The 12,217-nt window shown below is 38.9% G+C and overlaps 1 protein-coding gene across 1 annotated transcript in view; it reads left to right on the top strand.

Annotated features, from left to right (window-relative positions):
* Positions 1 to 577: 577 nt before the first annotated feature.
* LOC109107409 (pappalysin-2-like) overlaps positions 578 to 12,217 on the top strand; it is a 66,525-nt gene continuing 54,885 nt past the window's right edge. Inside the window, 2 exon segments of the mRNA XM_042718542.1 lie at positions 578 to 2,428; positions 4,651 to 5,713. Of these exon segments, the coding sequence (XP_042574476.1) occupies positions 1,609 to 2,428; positions 4,651 to 5,713 (1,883 nt within the window). The 5' untranslated portion in view covers positions 578 to 1,608.

Genomic DNA, 12,217 nt, shown 5'->3' with positions numbered 1-12,217 from the left:
ATATATATATATATATATACACAAATTCAAAAGATTTGGCCTTTTAAATGTTTATTTTTTATTATTATTTTATTTATTTTATTTAATATTTTAAAGCCATTGTACATGCATAAAATTCTATGTATGTTAAGTGGTCATTGTGTAATTCAACATTTCCAACATACAGGTTGAAACATGATCAGCAATAATATTAATTTATTTTAAAATAAAACAGTTTTACTTCAATAATTGTTCAGTTGGGGAAAATCAGATACACCTGACTATGTGCATTTCATTCCCTCAGCATCTTTTTGTCATTTCTGTTAAGTGTTCCTTAAAAGAGTGTTCTGGATTGGCTCACAGGTCCATCCTTGTTTTTGTTTTTTTTTCCTCAGTGTTTACACATCTCTCACTTGTCTTTTTCTACATGTGCAGTGTTTGAGCACTGCTTCACATGTCAGGCAGATGTGCCGTCTCCTGCATTACAGTACAGAAGTAGGTGTAGCAGATAGATGTCAATGGCACTGGGGGAGAAAGTGAGAGTAGACAGAGATGCATGCATGCAAGGGCTGGGTTGGACCTGGGTGAAGTTTTCTTTTCTAATGGTTGGGTAAGGGGCTGGGTTTGTGATGTCAGGCTGGAGGAAACAGATAAAACGTTTAGCGCGTTAGTTTGATCTGATGTGGAGATGTGGAGAGCGCATGCAGCAGGACTGAGCCTGGGAATATAGACACACACGGAGCGCAAGAGGACTCTCCGCACCATCTCAAGGTGATCCAAAGAGCCGTTTTCACTTGGACCAGCATGCCAAAAAGACAAATCTCCTTTCAGTGCCTCCACATTCTTGGATATTGATCCATATTTTGAGAAAATAAACTCTTTTAAGCGGACTTTCACAGCTCCCTGGTATCTGAAACACTCCACTGTTAGAATAAATCTCGACAGACTTTTTATTTGTCCGTTTTGGCGGTTTATTCGCAGAACGAAGCGTGACCGCGAGCATTTGGACGCGACCCATTGCGCGCCGGTGAAAGGTGGCAATCTCAAATAACCTTTATCCAGCGTTACATCTCTCCAAACAATCTTACACTGTACAGACAGCAAGCTATGTAAGTCTGCAACCAACCGCGGTATTGTCGTTTTCATTCGACCACAATGAGGATACATCGTTGCGCGCGTAAATGAACTACAAGTGAATAACAATTAGATTTTTACGCAGTCATTGCGCGCTAAAGAGGTAGTTTTGAGGAGATCCCTGAAAAAACTCAAAAGCAAGGAGGAACCATTTAAAGTAGAAAGTTTGCTGTCACTCACTCATTAATTCCGACATCCAATTACATAAATGGTAAATTAAGTGAAAAACAGACTCTCCACCTTAATGCACTGAGAATTTCGACTTCCCTTGTCATTAGCCTACATTTAAATTTTTAAAATACAATTAAGTAAAATAAAAACTCATTAACATTAACCTATTGTAAATTAAACACAATTTATGCTATAATTAATGAAAAAAAGGCACCCCCCAAAATTTAAGCAAATTAACTATTAGCTCCCTTCCCAAGTGCAATTCAAAACAAAACAAACAAACAGATGCCCACGCGTTGAAAGACACAGCTTCACCTCAATAAAATGATGTTTTTTAGACTACTGGTTATTATCCTTGCAGTATTTCACACATGGCCGCTAAACAGGGCTCAGCCAGATCATATCCAGAAGTATAAGCGGACACTGGCACAGAGAGCGGATCGAGCGCTTGCTGGAGAACAGTGCGGCTCAATCAGCCGCAAGCGGCCACCGCGCTCCGCGGCGCAGCAGTACCCTCTAGCGGGCGTCGCTGGACGGTACACTCGCTTGATAGACTTGCACTTAAGGAAAAGTAAACCGGTGAGGTCGTGTTCAGGTGAGTGCGGCTCTAGTGGCATAGATGCGGTTGAATTAACTAACTGGGATATTAATGAGAAGGAGACATTTGATGAACCCCAAGAAGAGACTTTCATATGGAAGAAAGAAGGCAAACAGTTACAGAGGGCCACTGATTCTGCCTCTAGAAAGTCCATATCAGAAGGACACCCTTTACAGACAGAACAGGGAGATGAATTGACAGTCAGCTTGTCCTCGCTAAGAAGGGTTGCAAGGAGCCTTGTGGAGTTCAACAAAGAAGAAGTCCCAAAATATACACAGCACACTCGTATCCACCACACTGACTTCTTTACAGAAAATGAAGATTATTCCGGGGAGCAAGAGGGGCTGCAGAGCACTGCTGGGGAGCTGTGGAGGGCAGATGTACGCAATTTGCCTGCAAAGTGGATGACAGCCGTGTATTTTGGCGGCCAGGCAGAGCAACTAAAGGGGAACCCTGCCTTTGGCATAGACCTGCCCCGCTCCAGGTTCACTTTAGAGCTGTGGGTCAAGCCAGAGGGTGGCCAGAATAATCCTGCCATCATTGCAGGTGGGTGTCTGTTCATTCATACATCATTCTCATTGTCCAAAATCATGTTTTCCATGTTGAAAGCAGGGATGCAGCTTTTTCTTTGGTTCTTAAAATTCGTTTTCTAGGAATTGGAATTGTCATTGGCTATTACTTAAAGCAGCAGTTATAACTTGAAGGATACATAATTTACAATTAGCAACTGTCTAATCAGAATAAATAGTGCTGAAAGGCATACAGCCATACAGACCAAAATGATTATGGAAAGTCAGATTCATTCAAATTGCATCAAATGGTGTGAGGCGGACTCTGTGTTATGTCATGGCTTTGACACGTTGTTGTTTCATTTAAGAGGCCTTTGTTTGAGGATATCAGCTGACAAGCAGGTAAAAAGAGGATGAGGAAATCAGCTGCTTACGAGGTGCAAACGATGAGTAGTGTTAAGGGAAGAGTGTTAGAGGAACAAGTGGCCACCACCTGCTCAACGTGTCCTGCCTGCCTTATTTAATCACTTGTTTAGTGCATATGGCGCTTTGCGTTTCCAAGGTTTGATTCATAAGCTGCATGTTCTGGACACTGTACTCACACTGACAGCTAGCTTCCATCCAACACAATCGTTTGATATATTTAAAAGATTTTCAAAGCAGAAACTAGTTTTTTTTTTTTTACATGCAAAGTTGATGTGTGAAATGTTGTCTGTTAATGCTTTCCAATTGTTTTGTGTGGGTGTGTGTGTGTGTGTGTGTGTGTGTGTGTGTGTGTGTGTGTGTGTGTGTGGGTGTGTGAGTGAGTGTATAGGAGCTTATTTTCCTCCATCATGTTAGTTAGAGTTATCTTGCTGTATGGTTTTGACAGGCATCTGAGTTGACTTTTTCGAAGCACACATTATGATTACAAAAACAAAAACAAACAAAATAAGCTGTGGAACATCACAGAAGGTGCCAGATCCCCCAAGGGAGCTTTCATAATCAGGTAAATGTGCATTTTTGTATGGCTGCTGAGGAGGGTCAATGTGGAAATGATTATATTTGGAAGTGCTTCTGAGACTAGTTCCCAGTAAAGAGAACAAAGCCCAGAGTTCTCTGGTTGTAACCTGCGCGAGGCTTTTCCTCTACCATGGATGCCAAAATACATGCTTTTAGGCAAAAGGGGGTGCAAATATTATTCATCTGTTTCTAACACTGATGAGTCATCTATCAGACCTCAAAGAGAGCATTAGATATTCCATTTTAAAATCATCCACCACTTGGAGAAAATCAGTATTCCCCAATGACGTCAAATCTCACAAACCTCTTAAATTAATGAGGGTTTCTACCATCTTGCTATTGTTAAGATTGTATTATTTCCCTTTGACATATTTGTCATCATCACTAAATTCATGTGAACATTCACTCCAGCTCTTTCTGAGGTCAGTGGATTTCTTTTAACAATCAGTGGACGAATCTATTGTTATAAAGCCAGTTTTTTAAAAATTCCTCACGCTGCCAAATGAGCGTTCAAAGGCTTTACTGGAAGTGGTCTTTTTCAGCGCTAACTATTAAGTGATACTGTTTGAAAACATTCACTTTTTCTCTGTCTCTCATAAACACTTATCATATCGAAGCCATCAGTTATACAAGGTTAAAAAAGAAAGTATTTCTTCAGCACACGCTGTTTCCAGCCAAACTCAGCACTCCAGGCCAGTCTGAGGTACTACTATTATGAGTCTTTTATTCAGTGGGAGACAGACACTATAAAAACAGTAAGATAAGAACTTAGGCTTTGAAAATGTAGTAGCATCCAAGTGGATAGTACTCTGGAATGGTTTATCTTCAGATTCATGACTTCAGGTCTGATACACTGAGAAATTAGCAGATGTTGTCACACACTAGAGCTCTGCACACACATCAGCAGGCTTTTCCAATGAATGAAATTTCAGTGTGGTCCATGTCCCTCAGGATATTTTGTTTAAGACTGCCCATCTCTCGTTCTCCCATTTGCAGGGAATAATGCACCCGAGTGTGTATGTGCTCACATGTGCGTGTGTTGTTGGGAGGGTGAAGGGGTTCCCTGACCTCTCTCTGTCCTTCGACGGTAACATCTGGCTGCCAGATGTGACTGCTCCTAAGAAAGGCGGCTGGGAATATCAGTGGATTTGTTGAATGGAAATGACTTAAACTCTTAAACTCTTCAGATAATTAAACACCAATTACTCTGTACTTGATGAAGCTCATTGACTCCTTTGTTTGTGCTTTTTTTTCTAGGCGTATTTGACAACTGCTCATATCCCTTGAGCGAAAAAGGTTGGTCTGTTGGGATTCGAGCAGCAGACCCTACAGGAAGAAAAGACGGCAGGTTTTTCTTCTCCCTTCGCACAGATCGGGCGCTCAAATCCACCACTATAATCGCACACAGGCGCTACCAGCCCAACAGCTGGACTCATGTGGTTGCCAGTTATGACGGCCACAAGATGGTGCTGTACGTAGACAACTCCAAGGTTGGCGAGAGCAGAGAACAGTCGGGTGACCTATACAGCCCCTACATCAAGGCCTGTCGCCTGTTTTTGCTTGGCGGGGACCAGTCAGATCATGAACACAGTTTCCGTGGACATTTGGGAGGTGTATCTCTATGGGGTTATGTGCGCACTCACGAAGAACTTCTTAAAGGTCACCAATCCCATGCAGAGAAACAAACACCCATATTGTCACAGTGGGCAGATTTCTCTGAGATTGAGAATCAATGGGCGCCCTACAAAGACCGTCACAACCCAGTCATTGTGGCTCTTCCTGTTCCAGAGCGGCAACTTGTTTCTCCATTTCTTCCGCCTCCATGTGGCGTGACCGTGTGTGACAATGCTGACTTCGTCCTCAGTTACAACCAGCACTGGCAACTGCGAGCAGAGAAGCGTCTACGCTACCGCATCGTGAACATCTGTAAGGATGACGGCAGCGACCCTACGGTCTCTCTCCAGCAGATCCAGCTCCAACACCAGGCCTTGGAAGATGCCTTCCGTCCTTACAACATCACCCTTGAGCTCAACATTCACACCATCTACAACTCTTCCCTCCAGCGGCGCTTCATCCTCAGCAACTGCCACATTGCCAAGGTGGGGAACCGCCACTGCGATCCCGAGTGCGACCATCCTCTTACAGGCCATGATGGGGGTGACTGCTTGCGCATGGGGCCCTGCTACAACTGGAAGCGGAGGGATGGAGTCTGCAACCCAGAGTGCAACAGCATTCACTATGATTATGATGATGGTGATTGCTGTGACCCCGAGGTCACAGATGTCGCAAAGACCTGCTTTGATCCCGAGTCTTCTCAGAGGTGAGCTTGTGCTTCAATATGGTTCCACTTTGGCAACTTACTTGAACCCAGGCATAATTTTAGTGGGATGTGCAAGAGGGTTCATGTTTTGGTCTTAATTCAAGAATTGCGAAATCTTTCTAGCAAAAAAACTCTTTAGCATGATATCTGACCGCTTGCTTGCTTATATAGAAATTGATGCAGGTACCATAGTCAGCTTCCATATCATTACATCAACTATGTACATTTATGTCCTTGGCAGATGCGTTCCTACAAAAACTGCTTGCATTAAAGTGCTAGGCCGACAAAATGATTGAAAGCGTTCCCTATCCCTCAAACAGGATCACTGTGAACTGGTTTTTGAGTTCAAGAAATTGACAAAAGTTATGTGCTTGTTAAATGTTCTCACAGCAGCATCAGGAAAAAGGAAACCAAAGTGTCTTATTGGGAAAAAATTTTTTTTTCATTTTTTATTTTCAAGATTGTCAGAGCATTCTGTATTACTCAACATGCAAAGCATACAAATCGGCCTTCTGGAATAACTTTAAAAAGCATGTAAAACTTGGATGCAAAACTGAGCCAAAGTATACACTTAATGTGGCTAAACAACAAAACCAGAGGTCTCGGCACTATTCATTGTGAAAGGCAGGACAGTTTTGCTCCCGTACAAATTGTTTGATGGCTTACCACAGTGTCTTTTATTTTTTTCTGATGCTACATATGCTACGTAAGTAGACGTTAACAAAACCGTAAAATCCTGAAAATGTGATTACACCAAGCCTTTTTATCAGCAGGATTAATTTGCTGTATGTCAAATTTCCAGATGCAGTCTAGGAAGTGTTGTTCCAGGCTCAGTGTGCAACGAGACCTTGTTTTCCCTCATTTTATGGTTGCTTGAAAACAAGCTTTCTTCAAGAACAGCCTATCTGTTCCTGAAGGGCTCCTATAGAGATTAATAGGGCCCTAATGATACCATTGGATGGTGGTCTAAGAAACACTCTTTTGGTTGTTTTGCACTGAGACCCTTTTAAAGAGGACAACAGCAAGTTCATAGCCAAAATCCACAGGAAGAACATTTCTTTCTATCCATGGCTGGTGGATAATAAATCAGTTGAACGCCATCTCAATGCTGTTTGCACCAAGGGGTTAAGGTTTGACTGATTAGCATGGCCCTGTCGCCCCTGGTGGAAGATGATGTAATTACACACTCTGCAGATCATTTGCCTTCATTTACAATAAATTACATTTTAAAATTCATTAAAATATAAAACAGTTCTTTAAAATTGTAATATTTATTCACAATATTACCATTTTTATTGTATTTTTCAAATAAATGCAGTCTTGGTGAATGAGATCTCAGAAGCATTAAAATCATACCAACCCCAAACTTTTGAGCTGCAGTTTATATATCATCAACATTTCTTTGTTTGAAAGGCTCTTATTAGTGTGAAATGGATAATTCTCCTTTTCAAAGATCAGGATAGTCACTAAAGTGCTTGGGGCTTGTTCCAATCAGCTTTATCATGATGTAAGTTTCCTGTGTCCCTGTGCCAGCCGAGCAACTGCCATTGAGATGAATGGGAATACTAAAAGATATAGCCTTCTTCAGGGAATTTAAGACCTCCTTCTACTAAGGCCAACAGTTTGTAGTAGTGGTGACCTGGAGTAGCAAACTGTCCTTGGCACACTATACTCAAAAAACAATCCAAAGGCACTGAATAACCCAAAGGTTCATTTACTGGACTTGTTTTGCTCTAAATATGATGTGTCAATAAGTATAAATGCTAATAGCCAAACGGTACCGGATTAACCTTGGTCTCATAGACTAAGCCCTTAGAGAGGTCTTTCCTTACCATGCTGGAAGAGTGTATCGCTAAGGCCGAGGTCCAGAGTTTGCAGAGAATTAATGCAGGGATGACATTTTGATGGCAATTGTATAGCGTGCTTTTTATGTGGAGGTCTGGGATTTTAATGTTTTGCTCTGTGAGTTATAGCCCAGGTATCTGCTGCTGGGCAGTGAAGCTCGAGTACTTGCCAATGGCTGTCACTACGCAAATTTGTTGTTGAAGCAGAGAGAAACAGCACAAGGGAACCACCAGGTGCTTTTTGGAAAGCTCCAGAAATGGAACGAGAAGAAAGCAAAGACATTTTAGTCCAGACATTTAAGCCAGTAGAACTGAACTACCTGATAACTCTTCTCTTTAGTAATTAACTTTGATAGATGCTTAGCAATTTCAGTGATTTATGATGTATTTATTTCTTTATTTATTTTTCTGCGAGATAGTGGATCGGTGGTTTTGAATATGACTGTTTTAATAAATAGTTTTCTTTTTGTGTGTGTGTTATTCAAAAGGATTGTGTCCAACTGAAAGGTGAAATGTGTAGTTTTTTTTTTTTCTCCAAAAAATAACTAGGATAATGCACAGGTAAAACCATTTATTGGTTGACTTCATGGAAGTATGAATACCCAGAAAATGTGACCCTGGACCACAAAACCAGTCTTAAGTAGCACAGTTATATTTGTAGCAATATCCCAACATACATTGTATGGGTCAAAATGATCGATTTTTCTTTTATACCAGAAATCATTAGGATTTTAAGTAAAGATCATGTTCCATGATATTTTGTAAATTCCATACCATAAATATATCAAAACTGCTAAGAGCTTAATTTGTACTACTTTAAAGGCAAATTTCTCAATATTTAGATTTTTTTTTTTTTTTTGCACCCTCAGATATAAATATTGTCCTGTCCTAACAAACCATACATCAATGGAAAGCTTATTTATTCAGCTTTCAGATGATGTATAAATCTCAGTTTCAAAACATTTTTTTTGTTTGAGTTATCTGACGTCAATGGTGTAAGTTTAGGACAGATGTACCTGTTTGTCTAAATACTGGAAGATCTATCTATCTATCTATCTATCTATCTATCTATCTATCTATCTATCTATCTATATATCTATATATCTATATATCTATCTATCTATCTATCTATCTATCTATCTATCTATCTATCTATCTATCTATCTGTCTGTCTGTCTGTCTGTCTGTCTGTCTGTCTGTCTGTCTGTCTGTCTGTCTGTCAGTCTGTCAGTCTGTCTGTTACATTTTGTGTCAGAACCCGCTTCCGTCTCAGGATTTAACCATGTGACCAGTCAATCCCTGGTGTCTACCAACCCGAGTTTCCCTGACATCCGTGATTGCTCTGATTAGAGGACTGTGCTGACAGTTGAACATTTTCATTTGCTGTTGTTTTTTCATGTTGTATAGAATAAGCATTTTTGTGGCATCAGTTGGTTTGTGGTTAGTATTAAATTTCCTTGATGTTAATTTTTGTTGTAATTTTTATTTTAGCTTATTTATTAGCCTATTATTATTACTATTATTATTATTTTTTTCATAATTTATTTGATTCATCTGTAAGTATAAAAATATGTTCTTCCTCAAACATATTCAAAGATTGGACTGACAAATACTGTCAGCACTATCTGTGACAATTATTATAGCTGAGCATGGAGATAGTATTTATTTATGTGTTGTATACTGATCACTGAAGCCACTAGAAATGTTAATTGTTTTGGTCTCTTACTCTGTAGAATGTGATTTGTTGCTTAAAAGTACAAAGTTTCTAACCTAGTTGCATTAACTTGATTTACATTTTTTGGTAATGTTTAAACCAGTAAACCAGTTCACCCAAAAATTAATGAATGCTTTTCAAAAATAAACAAATTCTATTATCATTTACTTACCCCAAGGTTTTTTCTAAACCTGTATGAATTTCTTCTGTTGAACATTAAAGAAGACATTTTAAAGAATTTTCGTAACTGGTCACCAATGACTTCCATAGCATAGAAAAAAGGGGGGGAGGACCAGAAACTGCTTGCTCACCCACATCTTTTTTTAAACATCTTCATTTGTGTTCAGCAGAAGGTGAGGGTGAGTAAAACGATGACAGAATGTTAATTTTTGAGTGAACTATCCCTTTAACTTGACCCATTTAGTTAAAAGCAACATTGGACGTTGCATTCTAAGTGAATTTGGTTTCCTTTTCTACACAGTTCACACTCACGTTATGTAAGGAAAGCCAATTCTTTGAATTAATTTGTATGAATATTTTGTCAAAAAAGACAGTAGAGGAAGTAGGCAGTATTGAATCGCGACACTCAAATATGTGTCCTTGTGAATTCACAGCTTATATTTGTCATGCCCATTGTACCCTGGCTCATGCCTTGTCTTATACTGTCTTATACTTCATACAATGGCACATGACGTACACTGTACTACTTTACCTCTTGTAATCATTTACCACTGTCTACTGTGGTCAACATTTATTATGGATTTGTTTAAATGGCACATTAATCCGATTCATTTTTCAAATCTGATTTTTAGGACTTACTGACCTTGTGGCCATGTTGCATTTAGTGAAATCAGATCTGTTCAGTGTATCTACATCAGTTGTGATGACTTAAGTGTCAGCAGCGAGATGCCAAGAGACATAAGAGAGGCATTTTGAGAAGAGAGGACAGAGATTTGGAAATTTTGCCCATGCACATGTCCATTGCGTTTAACATTTGGTCTAGCACTCTCACAATATTCTGCATCTTATTGGCTTTACTTAATTGACAACAGTTCACAATGTAAAAAAAAAAAAAAAAAGAAAGAAGAAATTATCCAAAATATATTTGTATTTTTCAGAACAGATCTGGAACAGCACATCGTTTAAGTCTAAGTTGTGTGAACATAAATTGTTAAATCATTTGAATTCTATTGCTCAATTAGCCCTAGGAGAGATTTAGGCAACACTCAAGAAGATTGGCTCAGCCTTTGCTTGTTTAATAAAAAACGACATAAGAAGTATGTTACTTGGTTTATTCTCACATGGAATGGGTCCAAGGAACAGTAGGTGGTTCAGCTAATAGGCTCGACCCTTCGGCACGATCCAAAGGGCATTAAGAACGGGACCTCTTCAAACCAACAGCTCAATGATATGAGGTGCAAATATGGAAAGCCGTTTTAACATTTAATCTATAAGCCATACTAGTATCTATTTTCATGCTACTAGTACTTATTTTTTTAGATACTAGTATCTTTTCCATTAAGTACTAGTACTTATTTATTAGCTACTAGTACTTATTCTTTAGGTATTCATTAGGGACTAGTGTCTTTTGTAAAGTTACTAGTACTTATTCATTAGATAGTTCTTATTTATTTGATACTAGTACTTACTCCAATAGTGCCTAGTATTTAACCCTTTGATGCGTACGATCACACCGGTGTGATCAGTCTTGGCTGGTCCTTGAAGCATACGATCACACTGGTATGATTAGAACATTCAGGGCGTCATGTAATTAACTGCTGAATTCAAATCTGCTTTCGTGCTTTTGCTGGCATGGAGCCAGATCTGACACACTGAGCACTTGTCATATTATCACAACTATTCAGTGTTTTCAACCACATAATACTTATTTTAGGTTTCAGACATTTAAATACACATAAGTACCAGCAAAACCATACATTTATAGTTTGTAAAATATGTGCTGGGTATTCACAGATGTACCTGTTTGTCTAAATACTGGAAGATCTATCTATCTATCTATCTATCTATCTATCTATCTATCTATCTATCTATCTATCTATCTATCTGTCTGTCTGTCTGTCTGTCTGTCTGTCTGTCTGTCTGTCTGTCTGTCTGTCTGTCTGTCTGTCAGTCTGTCAGTCTGTCTGTTACATTTTGTGTCAGAACCCGCTTCCGTCTCAGGATTTACCATGTGACCAGTCAATCCCTGGTGTCTACCAACCCGAGTTTCCTTGACATCCGTGATTGCTCTGATTAGAGGACTGTGCTGACAGTTGAACATTTTCATTTGCTGTTGTTTTTTCATGTTGTATTTGTTCCCAGAATAAGCATTTTTGTGGCATCAGTTGGTTTGTGGTTAGTATTAAATTTCCTTGATGTTAATTTTTGTTGTAATTTTTATTTTAGCTTATTTATTAGCCTATTATTATTACTATTATTATTATTTTTTTTTCATAATTTATTTGATTCATCTGTAAGTATAAAAATATGTTCTTCCTCAAACATATTCAAAGATTGGACTGACAAATACTGTCAGCACTATCTGTGACAATTATTATAGCTGAGCATGGAGATAGTATTTATTTATGTGTTGTATACTGATCACTGAAGCCACTAGAAATGTTAATTGTTTTGGTCTCTTACTCTGTAGAATGTGATTTGTTGCTTAAAAGTACAAAGTTTCTAACCTAGTTGCATTAAACTTGATTTACATTTTTTGGGTAATGTTTAAACCAGTAAACCAGTTCACCCAAAAATTAATGAATGCTTTTCAAAAATAAACAAATTCTATTATCATTTACTTACCCCAAGGTTTTTCTAAACCTGTATGAATTTCTTCTGTTGAACATTAAAGAAGACATTTTAAAGAATTTTCGTAACTGGTCACCAATGACTTCCATAGCATAGAAAAAAGGGGGGAGGACCAGAAACTGCTTGCTCACCCAC

The sequence above is a fragment of the Cyprinus carpio genome, chromosome B2 (genome assembly GCF_018340385.1).
Source record: "Cyprinus carpio isolate SPL01 chromosome B2, ASM1834038v1, whole genome shotgun sequence".
NCBI lineage: Eukaryota > Metazoa > Chordata > Actinopteri > Cypriniformes > Cyprinidae > Cyprinus > Cyprinus carpio.
The sequence above is the reverse complement of the archived record's forward strand: the minus strand, read 5'-3'. Positions and strand labels throughout refer to the sequence as shown.